The 20,959-nt window shown below is 36.1% G+C and overlaps 2 protein-coding genes across 2 annotated transcripts in view; one reads left to right on the top strand and one right to left on the bottom strand.

Moving 5' to 3' along the window:
- LOC128671435 (uncharacterized protein) overlaps positions 1-18,960 on the top strand; it is a 28,595-nt gene extending 9,635 nt beyond the window's left edge. Inside the window, exon 12 of the mRNA XM_053747884.2 lies at positions 18,764-18,960. Within this exon, the coding sequence (XP_053603859.1) occupies positions 18,764-18,941 (178 nt within the window). The 3' untranslated portion in view covers positions 18,942-18,960. The remainder of the gene's footprint in view (positions 1-18,763) is intronic.
- On the bottom strand, positions 18,956-20,953 carry Alas (Aminolevulinate synthase). Its single transcript, XM_053747888.2, has one exon. The coding sequence runs from the start codon at positions 20,610-20,612 to the stop codon at positions 19,092-19,094; it is 1,521 nt and encodes a 506-aa protein (XP_053603863.1). The 5' UTR covers positions 20,613-20,953; the 3' UTR covers positions 18,956-19,091.
- Between the last annotated feature and the right edge of the window lie 6 nt (positions 20,954-20,959).

Genomic DNA, 20,959 nt, shown 5'->3' with positions numbered 1-20,959 from the left:
AGTTGTGTGTGTTTGATTCCACGTAATGACCACGACCCTCAAGCCATGAGGAAGCCAGCGACTATGAAGAAGAATAGAACCCGTTGAGGGCGTATTTACCACTAGGCTGAGTATGCTGAAGCTTAGCGGCAAATTTGGACCTGTGGAAAGGTTATGCGGTCAAACCTAATAACATAAATTGTGGAATATGACGTTTATTTATACCACGAATTTGCGCATGTATATTTCTAATTATAAAAGGTATAAAATGTTTTAACTGTCTGACTTTAAAATAACTAGTTGTTCGCCGCGAACGTAGACGCTCGCGAACACTATTTTTTTTTTTTACAAAATTGTGACTATTTTGTCGCCCCACGAACTTAAAAATTCTATTGACAGATCCTATCGATACCTTTTAAATTTTATCAAAATCAGACCAACGGTTCGAAAGTCATCGCGTTACATTTTTTGTGTGAATGTTACATACAAAAAATTGTATTTTTGCCCCAAGTTGATTTGTAGACCTCGTTCCTTTCGCTCGCTCGGTCAATTACTCTGTAATGTAAATTTTATGAATGATTGATTTTGGAAATTGGATTCCTTCCTCAAGAAAATTGACGGATCGTAATGACAGCGCGGCCGCAGCAGTCGAAACGCTCTTGAGATCCACCCATTTATCGCTTCTACTGGAAATCGTCATAACTTCCATTTTTCTCATACATGTCAAACATATATGAAATATAAGAGCTAACTGGTTCTAACTATAGTTTTATTTGTCTTTGGTACCTACAATATTGGGATATGTATAGAACAAGTTTATTTGTTGGACAAATTAAAAATCCCGACTTTCAATATTCATTTCGCTACAACTTTTGAAGGGCTTAACCGATTTTGATCAAACATACCACTAAGGCAGGCTACTCACACACCTGCCGCAGGGGCAATCATGGGTCTAAAGAAGGAAATGCACGTATTTAATAGAAAAGGAAGGTCGTCTTACATCTCTTTCTTTTAAATACCTGCATCCCTTTCTGTAGTCCATTAAATCGGTGCGTGTGTAGCAATCAAATTAAAAAAAACGCATCTAAATCGGTTTACCCGTTGATGAGCTACGGTTCCTCGTACACAGACAGACATACACACTTAGAGGTCAAACTTATAACACCCCTCTTTTCGCGTCGGGGGGTTAAAAATATAATGCAGACTTGAGTGTGTAGACACATTTAGTACAATAAATCAAAATCAAATATTTTTTTATGAAATTAGGCCTTCACAGGCACTTTTTCACGTCATATTCTAAATTAAATGATGTTTACCAAAGCTACAAACTACTAGCATTTCGGAACGACCACTGCTGAGTAGAAATGTCGAAAGAAACTCATTCAAACAGTGTTGGTCCCTATTATGCCAGAAGGGCTTACCATTTTTTAAATATAAATTTATGTATAATTTTTTATCAGTAATATAACAATGTAAGTACACAATAAAATACATGGTCAAAAGGTATACTGAAACATATTATGATTGTGATCAAGTGCTGATGAAAGGAAAATATATATACCTATATAGGCGTTGTTTAGACTATCGTTTCGAATACAAGTTATATATATATATATATACATAATTAACCAAAAAAAATATTTAAACAAAGCCTGGCGTTGTTTAGACTATCGTTTCGAATACAAGTTCAATTGGAGGAGGTTTCAATTTGATAACATCCGATCGGCCGACCGGACGCAGATCTGCGACAAGACATGCACCAAAATATAGTAGGTATGTTGATAGTAGTATATGATTAACCAACTCTTCTTCATCTTCATAGTCGTATTCCTCATGGCTGAGGGTCGTGCTCATTACGTGAAATGAAACACACAACAACTTTCTTGGCATTATTAATGGAGTGGTTTGCCATTGCCTTCTCCATTTCACACACAAGTTAATAATAATCAACCAGTGTCCTCGCGATGTTTTCCTTCACCGGAAGCAAGTGCTGGACGATGAAAACTACTATACATGAGTCAGATTGGTATACAAACTCATGTGGCACGAGTAGGATTCGAACCGGGGACTTTTCGATCCACAGGCGGGGTTCTTAACCATTACACCACCACCGCTTCCTTGTTTCCTTGTACCACACCTATTTTGTACCACCAACCCATCAGTTCCATGAAAAATAAAACACGTAGCGCGCAATTGCGTCCATATATTCTCTTTCTTTCCACGATGCGTACACGATCTATATATAAAACTCTTGCGTTACTCAGTGACTGACAGACGGACAACGTGCAGCCGAAACTTTTGGGCGTAGGAAGCTGAAATTTGGCATGTAGGTTCCCTGGGGAGTGTAGGTGAGCACTAAGAATATTTCCTGAAATTCCCACGGGAAACGGATTATTACTCACATACGAAGTCGTGAGCAGAAGCTAGTATGGTAATAAGAGACAGCGTGTGAACGCTAGCATGTTCCGCGATAGTCCTTCTGTATCCAACATCACTGTCTCTGAAGACGTTACTTTACAAACTTACTTTCTTAATCTAAATGTTTGGACAAATTCACATTGTCATATTATTTAATTGTTAAAGCGATTGTACCTTCCTGATCTAGTGGAAAGGACGTTTATACAGTTAATTAAGACGTATGTACCTACATGTGTTCTATAGTATGATAAAACCTAACATATAATTACTAGATAGTATAAAACAAAGTCGCTTCCCGCAGTCTGTCTGTACCTATGTATGCTTAGGTCTTTAAAACTACGCAACGGATTTTGATGTATTTTATTTTAAACTAGATGTTGCCCGGGGCTTCGCTCCCGTGGGAATTGTGAGATAAAAATATAGCCTAAACAATCTTGGATAATGTTCCTTTCTAATGATTTTATAGAATTTTTGAAATCGGTTCGGTAATTTCCGAGATTAAAAAACAAACATACAAACTCACAAACGCATATCTCTTTATAATAATAGTATAGACAGTTAGTGATTCTTGAGGAAGGTTTAGGTGAAAATTTTACTATGTTTTAACCCGAGCGAAGCCGGGATTGGCCGCTAGTATAAGATAAATATAGTTAAATTGTTACAATACCTATGTTCCCGCTCTTCAATAACAAAATGTGTGTACTGTTGCTCCAAAAGAATGGAGAGGTGAGGTCATCATCCACATCATATCAAGTGTGTTATTGCTAACACTGGTGTCAATACAATCGTATTCAAGTCGCCTAAAGGCATCTGACATGACTTTACGACTACTTACCTCCATCTAGTGGCAGGTACTCGCATACACTCTAGGGAACTAAACTGTCAACCAGTGTGTAGGTTACCTAACGATGTTTTCCTTCGCCGGAAGCAAGCGGTGGTCGATGAAAACTACTTACTATACATGAGTCAGATTAGTATACAAACTCATATGGCACGAGTAGGTTTCAAACCTGGGACCTTTCGATCCACAGGCGGGCGTCTTAACCATTACACCACCACCGCTACCAACTCAATAAATATCAAAACAAAAAGGTATATGTTATTTATCTATATATATGTATGTATATGTTATAGAATATATCATCGTATTCGTTTCTTCATTGGACGTCGAATCGTATTCGGTTTTTTTCTCAGCCGCCGGGCGTCGGAGCCCAGGGTCCGCTTTCCTACTTTTTCGTCTGCACTTCGCGCACGGTTCTGTATACTTAGTTGTTAGACCGTTGTTGGCATATCATCACTATCATTATATAAGTATAGTATACAACAAAGTCGCTTCCCGCTGTCTGTCCCTACGTATGCTTAGATATTCAAAACTACGCAACGGATTTTGATGCGGGTTTTTTAAATAGACAGTGTGATTCTTGAGGGAGGTTTATGTGTATAATTTACTATGGTTTAACCCGAGTGAAGCCGGGACGGGCCGCTAGTCTTATATAAAAGTTAAAAAAACACTCACTCACTTACGTATCACGAAATCTCGAAAACTACTGAGCTCATGAAGATGAAATTTGGCAGGAAGGTAGATTGTGACTAGGAGACGTCCGCTAAGAAAGGATATTTCGAAATTCCATCCCTAAGGGGGTGAAATAGGGGTTGCCAGTTCGTAGTATCATAATACTTCGTAATTTTTGAAGTGAGCCACATGAGAACTGAAATTCACTGCAGCAGAAGCTAGTATTTGAAAACATTGTAACACACTGAATCGTTAAGTCATGGTGACGCAGAAATCACATACTGGGGGCTTACCATTATCTCTTAACGCGATCCACATTGCGACTAAACTGAACTGCATCGCAAATTCGTACCATCGACTTAATTTTTAGTATGAATGCCTTTCATTTTAGGTTCCTAAATCGAACTGAGTTGCATTGGAATCGTTATGTAAAAGTTGATGTTAAGACTGCTGTTAGTATATGTACATTACCGCTGACGCGAACGCTGCGCGTGCTTAATTTAGTGGCCGAGAAAATTGATATTTTCTCCTGTTCTCTGTATGAATTCACAATAACGTCTTTAAATATCATATGTTTTACATATATAATGTAACAGGTTAACCTGTCGTATTAGAATATGTTTTCTGTAATGGTAGGTTAAGTTTGGTGAAATAAATAAATATATGTCTACCATGATATTATACTATATAATGACAATGCAATATTTATTGACTACTGTAACGTGATTGTAGATTATTAGATCATGTAAATGGGGTAGAAGTGGCGTTGTCACGCCAATGTCGCAATAAAATATGTCAATATTATTGCTTTACCTAATAAACCTTTGTCATGGCGTGACTCTTAATATTTGTTGTACTTCAACTTTTATAGAGTTTATCGTCGTGTATCAGGGACACGTTCTAATCATACTTTTGCTTAGCTTTTGCCCACGGCTTCGCCCGCGTGAATTACATAGTAAAATCTCGGTCGTTCTTTAAGAAAAATGATGAAGAGTATGGTTTCTAATTTTCACCTTTTTATCTTGAAAATTGTATTAAGTCCCATACAATCTTTCACCCCCCTTTTGAAGGGGTTGAGGGTTTATTTTCAGAAAAATCTGAAACACGTATTCATTAACTTGTTGTAAACAACTAAAATCCAAATTTTCAAGTCACTAACTTCAACGGTGTTAGAACTTTCACATAAAAAAATTTCACCCCTAAAAATTTTCCCTGGGAACCAACATTCCAAATTTCAGCTTCCTAAGTACGCCTAGTAGTTAAGATATCGGAAAAAATTACTTGAAAGAAATATAGTTTTACTTTAATAGTTTAATTAACATTTTATTCATAACTAATAAATAAATTACAAGAAGTAATATAGGAAATTAAATAATGTGAAACAATTATTCATTGATTATTTCATATGATTTAAGTTAATTCCCGCATTTGTATACTTGTTTGTTACTAGTTATACTTTGACGACCTCGGTGGCGCAGTGGTAAAGTGCTTGGCTCCGAAACGAGGTCCCGGGTTCGATCCCCGGTCGGGTCGTGATGGAAAATGATCGTTTTTCTGATTGAAGACCCGGGTCTTGGATGTTTATCTATATATGTATTTGTTATAAAATATAGTATAGTTGAGTTAGTATCCCATAACACAAGTCTCGAACTTACTTTGGGGCTAGCTCAATCTGTGTGACTTGTCCTAATATATTTATTTATTTATTACTTATTTATACTTGTTTATCTATACTATTATTATAAAGATGCGTTTGTGAGTTTGTATGTTTGAGGCGGGTAATCTTCGAAACTACCGAACCGATTTAAAAAATTCTTTCGCTATTAGAAAGGTACACTATCTAAGATTGCTATAGGCTATATTTTATCTCAAAATTCCCACGGGAGTGAAGCCCCGGGAAACATCTACTTATATGCTTGTTTATTTTTCTTCACATCTCATCCCATACCATTAATATTATAAAAGCGAAAGTTGGTGAGTATGTCTTTGTTGTTATATCTTCACGCTCAAACGGCTGAGAATTTTTGAATAAAAGTCGGTATCGAATCCCGTAGGATTTGGTGAAAATATCTGATAGTCTATGGCGCTTTAAAAAGAAGATGGCGATACTGTGCATAAAAATGTAACATTTTTTAAAATAATTACTCGGGGTGCAGTTAGTAATATCTTTGAAAAGTTCAAAAATAGAATAGACCTCATCGCAGTATTAAGTATTAAGGCCGTATTTGTATGGATGTGAAACGGGACACCAAAAAAATATCACAGATTTATATCGTACTAGCTGCGCCCCGGGGCTTCGCTCCTGTGGGAATTTTGGGATAAGAAGTACCCTGTGAACACACAGGGTACGCGGGTAGAATATAACCTGGAATAACAATTCCAGGTTATATTCTACCCGCGTACCAAATTCCACAACAATCGGTCCAGTAGATTTCGCATGAAAGAGTAACAAACATATAATACATCCTCACAAACTTTCACATTTATAATATTAGTAGGAAGTATGCACTTATACAAGTCTTAAACATATAGTTCGTTTTTTCTTACAAGTTATATTATGTAAACAATCTTCCATGTTTTTATGATTTTACAGGAATGTAAATTAAAATAGACTTTTCGTTTTATTAGCATTTTTTTAACATAAAATATACGGTTTGTAGTACTTAATAGATTTTTTTTAACAAAATCCAACGAATCTGTGTAGATTGTTGACATGATTTTTTGTCGTAAGAAAAAACAGACTTTAGTTTGCCGTTGTTTTGTATTCGAACAACGGCAATAAAGACCTAAGTGCCGGCCGCCATAAAGTCCCTTTTTATTTGGACTACAACAATTTTTTGTATTCTATTTGAAAAAGGAAGAGAAAAAACATTACCATTTAAGAAGGAACTATTTATAGGCGTACGAGTATATGTGCAATAAGAACCAATTTGCAACGTATTCGGAGAGATTAATAATTTATTAAACCAGATATTGTAAAATACTGCGTATATTCATGCCAGATTGACTTAATTAAGCATTACTAAGCATATTTTTTTCCACCATATTTGAATATTTTAATATCAGCGAAAACAAATATCTAGTCATTGTATGTATATATTTGCGTGTTAAACTGGTTGTCACCGGTTTTTATAGTAACTAAGTTAAACACGTGTATTAGTTTGTATGAAAAATTTCTATACATATACGTAACGACTGTAAAGCTATAGATAATACGGGAGACATTTTGCGCAAGGGGCATTATGCGATCAGGGGACATTTTGCGCAAGGGGCATTATGCGATCAGGGGAAATTTTGCCCAAGGGGCATTATGCGATCAGGGGACATTTTGCGGAAGGGGTATTATGCGATCAGGGGACATTTTGCGGAAGGGGCATTTTGCGAAGAAGCGCCAAGAACTTTTCTATCGAAAGTACATGTATTGCTATCCCTTTCATCTGTAGCCCGACCTCTCCTTCTTGCGTTATAAAAGTTACATACAGTGATTATACGTTATACCTATGTGTATTGTGTATATATACCTATATAGTATAACCTCGCAAGACATAAAAATATATGGTCTGAATCAAAAAGTTCTTAGTACACATATACTTAGTATTGCTACCTATAGTTTTATAATAACGACTGAGTAGCTTTTGTCTTAGGTTACGCTCGTATTCATGTCAACAAGAGTCCTTTTTGTGTAAGAGAGGACGTGTCCTTTTAGTACTAGTAATAAAACAGAATATATCATACATATGTACATAAATTATTATTTATGTTTGACCTATTTACTGTTTTTATTTCTCGCGGTCACTGTATGCATAAGATATTTGAACGGTTATGTGTAAATCCAAACAAAAACTGTGGTTCTTGTTGAATCAATACATTTAAAAACAAACTATGAATTCATCTAAGTTACTAATTCGAATGCTGTTGTCAGTATTTAATATAATATTCATGTTGTTCGCCACGAACTTGACATAGCGAAAACAATAAATTTTGACGTAACGAACTTAAAATTTCTATTGACCGATCATCAAAATCAGACCAACGATTCGAAAGTTATCGCGTTACAAACATACATACAAAAAATGTGTTTAAGTAGAATTGTAGACCCCGCTCGCTAGAAATGCGAAAGTTTGTGAGAATATATGTGTATTTATTTATTACTCTTTCACGCAAATTCTACACATGAAATTTGGCACAACAACAAATAGGGTACTTTTTATCCCGAAATTCCCACGGGACCGAAGGCCTCCGACTCAGCTTATTTCCATGTTTTTAGGCCGCGACGCTGGTCTTCCGTGGGTGATTAGCACTTAATCACTTTGAAACTAAGGTTAACCTGTGTGTACCTGAGACATTCGCGAAACAAATGTCAATCTAAAAATTATTATCTAGTAAATGTTACGTTCGTTAGACGTTCGAACGTGAAGCCGAGGTTGATAGCCAAAGATAACTATCTGATTTACTTCAGAATCATCACGTAAAATATGTTATAGCATCAATTGATACGATCTTTTACTCGGTGAGTCTGTAATCAAATCTTTCTGACAAGTTCAAATTCACCCAATTCTGATTGTCTTACATAGTTGAAAATTTTCGCTTCAATTCCCTGATGAAGTAACCAGGATCGGCGTCCAACGAGGGAACTCTATGCATGGCCATGACACGCTTTTTGTCACGCGTTGAAAGTAACAAGATTGTGGCGACAACAAAAGCTTGTGTCAAAAAAAATGCTTAAAATCTATATTTTTTTTTAAATCTTAAAACCTAATTTATGGTTATTTATTCTTGTCTCTGTAACTATGACAACATGTTATAATTAGTAATCAGTGTGATAAATATAGGAAAAATATCTAATTATGTCGTTATCATCAAGGTAAATGATAGATAAAGTATAATATATTAGTTTCCATGCAGGATATAGGTTTTAAATTGTAGGAAAACTTTTCAGAAAATCAATTTGTCTTAAAATAAATAAGATAATCTTTTTAAATGTAGGTGTTAATTATAATACAATACAAAGTTGGCGAAAATTATTCTATCGCGAAAATTACTGATAATTAAATAAAATAAAATAATAAAGTTATATAATATGCACAGAAACGAGGTGGCATAATGGAAAATATTGAAATTTTGAAAGAGCACACCTTAAATTGCAAGTCCATGACTGACGAACCTACGTAATTAGTGGATTATAAATATTATTAGCTTTACTAAAGTATAAATAACTGACGGACCTACCAAATTACTGGAATATAAATATCATTAGCCGACGTGATGACATTTAAATTTATTACGTTTAAAACGTAATAAATTAAATATTGATCACGGTACGAAAGGATGATCTCTATGAAGACACGTGACAAAACAAAATGGCGCTGGTGGGTTGCAAAGCTATTTCGAAACTCCTCTCTGCTCACCTTGTGTTTTGTTTTGACTTTGTATGCCATATAGATTTGTTATACAACAATTTGACATTTGTTATCGTAAGACCATGGATTTAGTAAGTACTTCGTTGTACGGAGTACCTACTAATTCCATTGCGGGCGGGACGACATTGACAAATTTCTATCTGGATCGCCAGAACTTACTATGGAGATAGATGAGTGGAAAAATAAGAGGGAGGCCTTTGCCCAGCAGTGGGACACAATACCTACAGGCTAGATAAAAAAAAGACTTACCGAAGGTTGTCTACCTTTGGTAAATTATGTACGATATCTTAAGCACATAATTTAGAATACTAGTTTTTCTTAATTTAAGATCAAGAGGTAAATCTCGCTACAAAAGTCGTCTGCATGGGTACCTCTATCTCTATCTATTCGGTCGCCAAACAGCAGTGCTTGCTTTGTTGTATTCCGGTTTGAAGGGTGAGAGAAGCAGTGTAATTACAGGGTGCAAGAGATCCTAGGCCACGAAGTTATAGTGCGTGTGTCACGTAATGCATGATTGCCTGCTTGCCGGCTGTGTGGGCAGCACACGACTTTACTGCAAGGACCTGATGTTTTACCGGTCTCGAAATTTTCGCGAATGCGCGGAAACGCTTCGGAAATATTCTCGGAAATTCCCGAGAATTATCTTCAGGTCGATCCCGTGAAATTTCCAATCAGAATTTCTCTTGGAAACTTCGAGAACAGAGAATTTCTCAGTCCCATCGCTAGTTACAAATTTATTATTATCAGCTTTTTATAACTTTTTACGAGTAGTTATTAAACATATGTTTCGACAAAAGGACAAGGGCACACATTAAAAACAGATTAAGATCTAGAACATGTTGCTAAGTTGTCTATTGTATTTGTATGTCAATGAATATGCAGACAAAACCGGTGTGTGTGGTACAACTTTCTCTGTTACGTTGGCGACCTCCTGTCTCAATGGAACGTCAACAAGACTCATTGAACGGTTGTCGTGTCCATTACCTTCCTTACCGATTGCCAACGTGTAGGTACATATGTACAGAAATATAATATTAATAGCAGGAGTTACTAGCAGGCTTAGCTCCATGTTGGTAATTTCTTTATAAGTTATTTTCAAGTTATACCATTTTCGCGAAACAGCGACAATTATGTGTTCTAAACATAAATCTTATTTAAAAAAATAATTTGCTTTGAATTTAAAAAGGCGCACTGGCATGCTACCATTGACTTTTAAAAACATTTAAATTAAGATTTCGAATAAATCGCCATCACAAAGAGACTGGCCGGTCAGACCTTTATTTTTTTTTTTTCATTTCTTGGATGTTATCTAATTCTTGGATGTGAGCAAATTTATTCCATAAGTCCAAGAACATTGGACTATGAGCTGGACTAAATTACTGTGCGAAGACAATTCAGAGTAAATTGCATTACATCCTTATTCATTTCTATGAATAAGTAAAGCATTTTGTTTAATAAACATGGCTGGTTAGTTCCAAGGAATGCTGCACAATTTGCAATAAAGAAAATTTAAAATTTATAACAAAACATTTAGGTATATTTCAAAATGTTTAATAATTTTGTTCGACCTAATGTTTAATATGTAACTCAGGCCTAACATCAACTTTTACGGAACGATCCAAATGCAACCCAGTTAAATTTTGGAACCTGAAATTAATCGTATTAGTATGGTACGAATTTGCGATGTAGACCAGTTTAGGTCCTGAACTGGACCGCACTAAGAGACGATAGTAAGCCCCCTGGTCATTCAACTGTACAGTGCATGTGTTATTGACATTTGGCCTGGATAGATAACATTAATAGCCTCTGGCACCTTTTGTTATTAACCTACTTTCGGAAAAGGAGGTTGTGAGTTTGTGAGCTCATGGTTTACATTTTGTGCTGGTATTAATTATCAGTATTTGCTGTTGTTATATTTAGGGTGGGTTGCACCGTCAAATTTGACGTTAACTTTAACGTGCGCGGAAAAAGGCAAAACACGACATTTTGTCTGAACGTCAGTGGCGCGCTGCCGCGCCGGTTAAAATCGACGTCAAATTACTGTTGATTTTTGTAATAATACAATTTTTTTTTATATCTTTTTCTATTTTTTTTAAGAGTGTTAATATTTAGAACAATATTGTTTGTGCATTATGATCTTCAAAACTCTTCAATACTAGCTGCATCTTAGGCCTTTGTTCAGTTAGTAATATCAGAAATATTAATTTATGTACTGGAGAAAGAATTTTGGGAATTTTAGTAGTTGGAAAAATATTTTCATACCCCAATGTAGGCATTTCGGGGTTGATTTTTTTTTTTAAAGTAGCCTATGTTTGCACTTTCTTTAACTATGTACATGCATACCAATTTTCATCAAAATCGGTTCGGCTGTTTAACCGTGAAAGCGGAACAGACAGACATACTTTCGTATTTATAATATTAGTATGGATATAATGTTATTGCACACACAAATAAAAAAAGTGAACTTTAGATTTAATGCCAAACAGAAAATAACAAAAGGCGACATGTCCAAAACGGTCTAGATATCTAGAGAATTGAAAAACTGAACATATTACAGACAATAATATTTTCACAATGATATCTGAGTTTTAATTGGCTCATTAACGTAAACAGTCACGATGAGTTTGTCTGTAAAGAGTTATCGTTAAAATTGAACTTGACTGATAAAATGTGTATGTTATGTTTTTTTTTTTACAACAAACACATGGGTCAATCGTGAGTCCATGAATTATAAGCCAGAGAGATGCTTCAGCCTGTGATCAAAAAGTCCTACTCGCGCCACATGAGTTTGTATACCAATCTGACTCGTAGTTGTCATAGACCACGACTTGCTTCCGGTGATGGAAAGCATCGTGAGGAAACGTGCTCACAGAGCGACAGTTTAGTTCACTAGTGTGTATCCGACTAAATGCCACTAGATGGCGGGGTAGGTAGTCGAAGTCATATGATGATAAATGCTAAGTTTTGTAAAGTGACAAAACATAAGTATGCTTTATCTTTTTTATGAATAACAGCGTCTGTTCAGAAAAATATAGGTAATGATGAACGGACACAGACGGAACGAACCTGAACAGGTTTGACGTCAATAAGTGGTGTATATCATCCTATATTGAATAAAGAATTTTGAATTTGAATTTGAACCTCGAACGATTCCGTTCGAGGTTCAAATTCAAATTGCAAATGGAATGCAGCAAAAGGTCACACCGACCTTCGCTGACCTACAATACTGTAACCGTGAAGATAAAGGTTTAGCGATTAATTTGTTTATTTACAATGCGATTACGAAGCTAATGCTAGATATATGTATACAATAAAAACGACGACGAACCTTAATGTCAAATTGTAACATGAAAAGGCAAGTGTATTTAACTAAACATTTTAACTTTATTGCACGTAAATAAGTACATAAATTGAAAGTTACATGTCCAACGGCGGACTTACACCATGTGGGGATCTCGTACAGTCAACCGGCGACAGGTTGAGAGTACCTACTTCCATGTATGTAAGTGCGGCCCCCAAGTGCGGCTAGACTTAAGCCATGTAGCCTGCTTACGTTTGGATAAACCTAGATTTTGGCCTTTATCATTTCGGCTAGACTTAGGCCAAGGAAAACCGGCTGCACGGTTTTCCTTGGCTAAACCTATGTATGACAACAACATAAATATGAGTGCAAACGATTTTCGACCTTACTAAATAAATACGTATTAAATACATTATATAAATGGCTTCAAGTTAATGGTATATTCCCAACTTTATTAGTCCATTTTATAGTAAAACTGTAATTATTGGTGTATATCCGTACAGTCAACGCCACATTATCCTCCCCAATTTCATTGAAAATTCGCCTTTATTGCCGCCGCATAAAGGTACCATGGTTATTGGCGTGTTGTTATACGTGCACTTAACTACAGATCTAAACACCTACGTACATATCCTAACCGTTTTTATCTTAAGTTCGTGACCACCGCACGCAACTGAATATTTTATTTTTAGCGCCAAAATGGAACGGATCTTGAGGTATTGTGTTCCAAATGGTGCGCTAAGAGTATAGCATGCAAATCGGATTAAAGTGTGAATGAGTTATTTTTACTATTAATGATTTTAATTGTTTTTTTTTAATTAACGCGTCCCACTGCTGGGCAAAAGCATCCCCACTCTATTTCCATGTATTATATAGGGATTAATTGATTGAAAGTATATATTTTTTGAATGTGTTATGGAGAAGGTTATTATTGCCAAGAAAGTAGTTGTGTTTCATTCCACATAATAATTGCTACTCTCAATCATGATTTAAAATACAGGCGAAGGATTTTGTTATATCTATCATTTAATTATGCAAATTTAATTTTTATTCTACTGTGATTTTACGCCCGCCCGCCAGCCCTATGTCAATTCTCTTTGGTAATGCTGTTTGATGGTGTTTACGGGGGGCAAAAAATCGATTTAACTAGGTCCCAAGTCTGATTTTTTTTTAAATACAGTGTAGAGCTCGCGGTCACCTGGATATGTACTTTTAAACGTTCTAGTTTTTATTTGTCCAATCAATCAATACTGCGTTCGGGTTTTGAAATTATGACACTCAATTTTTTGTCTTGTGCTGTTGAAAAAAAAAAACAAATTGTCATTGAAATATTCATATTATTCCATAAATAAGCCACCTCCGTCAATCTATTTTCAAACAAAAACCATAAACACTGCACGCGATAAATGATTAGGCCAAGTTCGTAAAAATACCCAAATGACAATGCAGTTTATGCATTTTTTTTTTTAATATTTCTTTGTCATCGTAACGAAAATGCAAAGCAATGAACTTAGTGCCTATATTGATAATCTGGTATTTTTAACCCCCGACGCAAAAAGAGGGGTGTTATAAGTTTGAGCGATAAGTGTGTGTCTGTCCTGTCTGTGCACGTGGCTGAAGCTCATCAACGGGTGAACCGATTTGGATGCGGTTTTTTTTATTTGACAGCTAATTTTTTTGCGGTGGTTATTAGATTGATCAAAATCGGTTCAGCCGTTCAAAAGTTGTAGCGAAATAAATATTGAAAGTTTGTCTTAACAAACTATTGTACTGTTGGTAGTGTGGTAAGTAACTTGGCATTGTTTTGACATTTATATGAGTGCTTACATTCAGATAAGTTTTAATGACCTGTGTTCATGCATTGTTCGTAAATAACCTCATGTGTCATAATATTTAATTGACAGTTTTATGAACACTGAAAATTGACATCTTTTACGTTATAAGTACTTATAACAAACTTCCAAAATAGGTTAATTTTCATACGTCGCTTTTGTTTACATTATATAGTTATTTTGTATTAATTATTAATTTAAAAAGATGTAGATTTGTTACCTGGTATTAGATGGTACCTACCTACATAATTTTTTTCATGTCGAATTGACTTTTATGCCAAATGGACATACACACGTGTTTGTGTATGCCTTGAAACAGAAAATACTCTGGTATTTTTCGAAAAGGAAACAATTTAGATCGGCTAAACAATTTTATGTAATTATAATTATAATCTAAACACCAATCGTTTTGAGTACCTATACTTAATGATACGTTCTTTTGTAATTACTAATCGTGATTTTAAATTTACAAGTGTTTATCTGTTTTTAACGAACTAAATTTTTAACGAACTCATTTTTAAAATAAAAAAATAAAATAAAATGCGTTTATTTGACAAAAAAAAAAAGTACACAGTAAATATAAAACATCGACTCCCAAACTAGGAAAACCCTGTCTCTTGGGAACCTGGAGCACCGTTCCTGTAGAGGTTTATTGTGGCACAGTGATCATACTAGAGTATAATTGACTAGTAATACTATCAATATATCTTACATCAGTTATCATTTGTATACATCATTTTAATTTTATTTTATTCATTTATTTATTTTATTTATTACATACATACAATATTTTCAGTTTATTTTTAGTTTTTGCCATGGCATTACAGATCGCGCCAAACTTCTAGTACGCTCTGAAGTTGCTTCGCGCAGGTGTACAGTCGGTTTTGAGCTACTGCGACGCGACTCGCCTCGACTTCAGAGCGAACTAGAAGTTTGGCGCGATCTGTACCATGGTCGGAGTGGTCAATATTGGTGGATAAGCATCAAGTGTTGCCAGCCAACAGGCGCCCTCGTTTGTTTCTTTCACTTTCTTGACAGACTGTAACTTAAAATTGTATTTATACTTGTAAGACATTTGCAGATTATAGTAAATAGAAATAGAAATAAATTTATTCATAACATACTAATATACCTACATCACAGGAAATGATCAAAATGTTAATATTACAAAGGTACATGAAATATGCTACAATAGGGTACCCAAGGGTACTCTCAGCTTGTGCCATGACGAAGAGCCATGACGCTGATTGTCAGTCTATCTTGTTAAGTTAGGTGTGCTTTATTAATGCTTTGGTTGGTAATAAAGGTAAATTTACAATGATTTTGAGCGTATCGATATGCTGTTGACTTTCGATAATATATCTCAGATTATATTCGGTTTATCTTATCGGGAATCATAATACATACATTGTATTTATACTAAACATCGTTCTGAAGCGTGCCATTATTTTATATATGACTAGCGACCCGCTCCTGCTACACACGGGTCATATAAACCTTCCTATAAACCTACTTATATAACTCGTTATCTATAAAATCCGCATCAAAATCCGTTGCGTAGTTTTAAAAGCAAGCATACAAAAAGTAGCTTATATAACGGCACAGTATCACGGCTTCAAATAACATTAATTCATTGCGTGAAATATGAACAAACAAACACACATTCTCATTATTAATTTTGATGGATATTGTAGTCTGTCAAGAAAGCGAAGAAACGATGTCTTTTGTTGGCAGGCACTGGATTGTCGATCAACCAATGATGACCATTGTATTTGGTGTTGCAATCGTAAAAAATGTAGTTCGTCCGTCAAAAATCCGTTTTGTTCACATTCTTGGCAGAGTGAGGTTAGGAGTCTTGCCAGTGTTAGTATGTATGGATCGCTATTTCACTTGATTTGTTGATGATATGATGTCTTTAAATTAACTAACTTATCCTCTTACATATTATAAAGCAAAATCATCTGCTGCGTCTGTCTGTCTGTTCGCGATAAACTCAAAAACTACTGCACGGATTTTCATGCGATTTTCACCAATAGATAGTGTGGTTCCTGGGGAAGGTTTAGGTGTATAATTTTTACCCGAGCGAAGCCGCGACGGGCCGCTAGTGATGAAAATTTAATACTAATGATTTGGTAAAATAGTAATGATATTTACCGGTCCTGAAAGAACAAAAAAAAAACCTCTTAAGATATTTCATAAGAGCAATTCTTGTCTCCATGCCATAAAAATGTTATTACAGATTAATTAAAACTTTTTGTTCTATAACGTTTACATAAAAAAGACCATTAACTGAAAGTAACGGTTGAAGTTAAAGCTGCCGTTGTTACGCCGCGAAACGAATTTTCATTAAACGGATATTTTAATTAACAGTAAATTAACTGTGTTTTGCATTCTTCTATCTTCATTTAATTTGGCTTAAAATTGCTTTTCAGTGCTAGATGCTATATTTAAATTTCTTTATTGGTTTTATTATTAGGCAGTTTATATCAAGAACTTTGTACAGGATGTATCAAAATAACAAAGTAGTAAGATTGTTACCTTGTTGTAACATGTAATATTAGTACGATAATTAAAAGGAATGCATCTCTGGGAGAGCCATACATATTTATGCCTTTTGCTGTAGAGACCCTGGGATCTTGGGGTGCGGATGCAAAAACCCTTTACAAAGAAATTTCCGCACGCCTGGTCGATATCTCTGGGGACCCAAGGGCTGGACGTTTGAGTTTGGCCATATAAAGAGGAAATGTCGCCAGCCTTCTGGTAACTTTACCGCACGACGACGGCGATTTAGTATCAATTTTTTATTTAAATTTATTTAGTGTTTATTATTTAGTTTTAATTTTAACTTACCTATAGTACTTTATGTTGTAAATACTTTTCATCTTTTAGTAAGTATATATCGTTGTTTCTAATATCTATTAAAATTGTTAATGTATTGAATTTGAATTGTTTATCTGTAATGATAGATTTAAGTTAACGATTAAATAAATAAATAACCATATATCTGCTTAAACTCTAATCAAATTTAATAAAATCGCCAAATCAGTCTAAGCATTTTATTATCAATCGATCGAAGTTAGATTATATCTCCGCGCTTGCTCGTTCGTGATCGTCGGTCGACTTGTTCAGTGACTATTATTCAAATGAAAAACCTAACAAAAGTCGGACCAGCTAGCACAGACACAGTTTCTTTTAGCTGGACACGCAATTGAAAACCTAAATCTATGTCCGGTTTTATCCGCATGTCTGGCATCACTATTTCCACCGGTTGGTTTGGTTTTGCTCAAAGTTCGTAGTCATACCACATTACACTAGGTAGGTATATGTTAGCCTAGATAAAATTCTTATATATCTGCCCAATAATTGTATTCTATTGTATTGTAAATCGATTTATTACAACGATTTGATTTGATAACGTTACGTTACTATAGGCAGGTCGATGTTATTTTTATCAGTCTAGTAGCGAAGGTCGTGTAAAGTACCTTTGGACGTCCTCAAACTTGACACAGTAAAATTGATCTCTATTCTATAGCAGTAGGGTTTATATTATTTTTGCAATTTACTATGTTTGAAGAGTTAAAAGATGATAGATATGATTTTACACTTTACAAGAGGGAAATCACTAGGTATATGAGTTTAAAATAATTTTCCAATTCCTAAGTGTAGTTATTTATTGGAAAACGTTCCGGATATGTTCTGGGAAATTCCCAAGAATTTTCTTCAGATTGTTCCCATTCTGGTGAGAATTTCTCGTGGAAATCTCCAGGAATTCTCAATGGAGGAAAATTTCAAGAACAGTTAATTTCTCAGTGGCACATTACTACCTATTCATTATACCTTAGTGCTTTCTATTTATAAACTTAGCTCTTTGTGATCATCAAATTTGCATTTTATTATGTTCTATTCATCTTGAACGATGTCAAAGCGGATGCGATCTGTTTAGTTATGACTGACATTACTATAATGCGAGGTAGGGGACACATAGGATGTTATTATAAGGGGAGACTTTTATCACATAGACGTTCAAGACATGGGAATTTACACGAATTTTCTAATATAAATCTGAAGAATTGTAAATATATACAGTCATGTGTTTCATAATTATTATGTGTGTACGTTTTTGCCTGCGATCTATCATTACGTAAACTTTAGTTCAGCTCTCGCGTTTTAGGGTTATTAAAGAGCCGAATAATGAAACAGATGCCAAACGTTTTGTGCCAGCTAATTCTGTTCTGTTGTTAGTTTGTTATGTAATTTATCATGTGATCGGATTTTATAATTTTATCTAATTTTGTTGCAGTTATCTGGTGTCGGGGGACGCAGACGGGAAATGCTACATCTGGGATTGGAAGACGACGAAACTGTACAAGAAATGGAAAGCGCACGACGGCGTTTGCATCACATCCCTCTGGCACCCACACGAGCCCAGCAAACTGCTCACTGCGGGCTGGGACGGCGTCATCAAGTATTGGGACTGAATAAAACCACAGAATCATTTGCCACGAATTTAATTTAACCCCTACCAAGAACCACGAACCATAAAATAACTCAATAAACTATATAACACCGATTAACATATTTTTTAGCTTTTTCTCATGTTGCGCGCGATTGTCATGGTTTGGCCAAGGCTAAGCTACTTGCGCCGTGTACTGCACGTCGTCAAGGTTGAAATCAACCTTGTACTCCATGCTGCATTCACGACAGGTGCCATTTTTCATAAATTCGTTGAATCCTATATTATTTTCATGGAATGCTTCAGTGAGGGCAGTGATGAGGCTGTCGATCATGACAGGCGTGTGGTACGGCCCCGGCGCGAACCTCAGCCGCTCTTCCCCACGCGCCACTGTAGGGTAGTTTATCGCCTGTACGTAATGTCCTCTCTTCATGAGGGATTCGGCCACAAGTGCCACTTTATCTGCACCCACTATAGGAACAGGTACAATGTGACTCACTGAAGGCAACTGAGGTAGACCAGCTACCAGCAGAGACAACTTCAGATATCTTACTATAGACTGATGCTTGGCTCTCAAGTTTCTCCCTTCCTCGCTAGCAAGGAGTCTAATAGCAGCTAAAGAGCCAGCTAACACAGGTGGAGGCAGTGCAGTAGTAAATATAAACCCTGGGGCATAGCTTCTAATTGTATCCACAAGGAGGGATGATGCAGCAATGTAGCCGCCCACATTCCCATAGGCCTTCCCAAGTGTTCCAGACACTATATCTATCTTATCTTGGATCCCTCTCTCTTCTGCAATGCCAGCACCATGCTTCCCGTACAACCCAACTGCATGTACTTCATCAACAAAGGTTAAAGCTCCATACTCATGTGCAATATCACACATTTCCTTTAAAGGACAAATAGCTCCGCTCATAGAGTGGACAGTCTCAAACACGACTAGCTTCGGTACTCCAGCAGGGGACTCTGCCAATAATTGTCTAAGGTGGTTCGGATCGTTGTGCCTAAATATATGTTTAGGTGCTCTGCTGTTTCTTATGCCTTGTATCATTGAGGCATGGTTCCCAGCATCTGAGTAAACAATACAACCTGGTAGAATCTTGGCCAAAGTTGACAAAGTTGCATCATTCGCAACAAAACAAGAACTGAAGATCAAAGCCGCAGGTTTATTGTGAAGTTGAGCAATCTCTGCCTCAAGTTTTTCAGTCATTTGGGAGTTGCCAGCGATGTTACGCGTGCCACCTGCCCCAGTACCATAAGATTTTATTGCATTGATTGCAGCATCTTTGACTTCAGGATGTCGGGAAGCTCCGAGGTAGTCATTAGCACACCAAACTGTCACACGGCGGTTCTCAGCGCCCTCCAAAGCTTGGGGGTATACTCCATCAGCTGCTAAACGAGACACTTTCCTGAACACCCTGTATGAGTAATCCCTCTTCTTGGCACTGATTTGATCATGGAAGAACTTCTCGTACTTGTAAGGAGGAATGGTCTCCACAATGTCTTCGGACATCTCCTTGGGCGCCTCCGACACTATAGCGTTTTCCTGGATGAAGGGGCATTTCGTTTCGTCGTTGCCAAGAGAGCGGAATCCACGAGAGATCACAGGACAAAAATTCCCATACTGTTTCATCAGTGCAGCTCCATAGTTTCGAGTAAAAGCTTGATTCAATGACCCCAAAAACGGACAGGGCATCTTTATGTTATCCTGTATTAGCACTCAGGAAAACAAAAAATGTGAATAACACAACACAATGTATTGAAGAATTCGATGTTTTTCAACGTTGGCTCTCACTGTAGCCGAACGTTTCTCAAGATGGGTTCGGTCGTTTCAACTGGTGGCTCCAGCGACGGCACCTTTCATTTATAAAGTTCGTGTCGTCATATCGATTACGTTTGATTGTACTAACTTCACGCGTACAATTTATTCAGATTTCGCAACATGACGTTTTTGTTCAGTGTTGGCCTAAAATATTATGAGTTTAACATTTTTTTGTAGAAAAATTCCAAAATATTTTGAAAAATCTAAAAAGTTGACAAATT

The sequence above is a fragment of the Plodia interpunctella genome, chromosome 7 (assembly GCF_027563975.2).
Source record: "Plodia interpunctella isolate USDA-ARS_2022_Savannah chromosome 7, ilPloInte3.2, whole genome shotgun sequence".
Classification (NCBI taxonomy): Eukaryota; Metazoa; Arthropoda; class Insecta; order Lepidoptera; family Pyralidae; genus Plodia; species Plodia interpunctella.
Note: the sequence above shows the minus strand (reverse complement) of the source record. Positions and strands in the feature narration are given on the sequence as shown.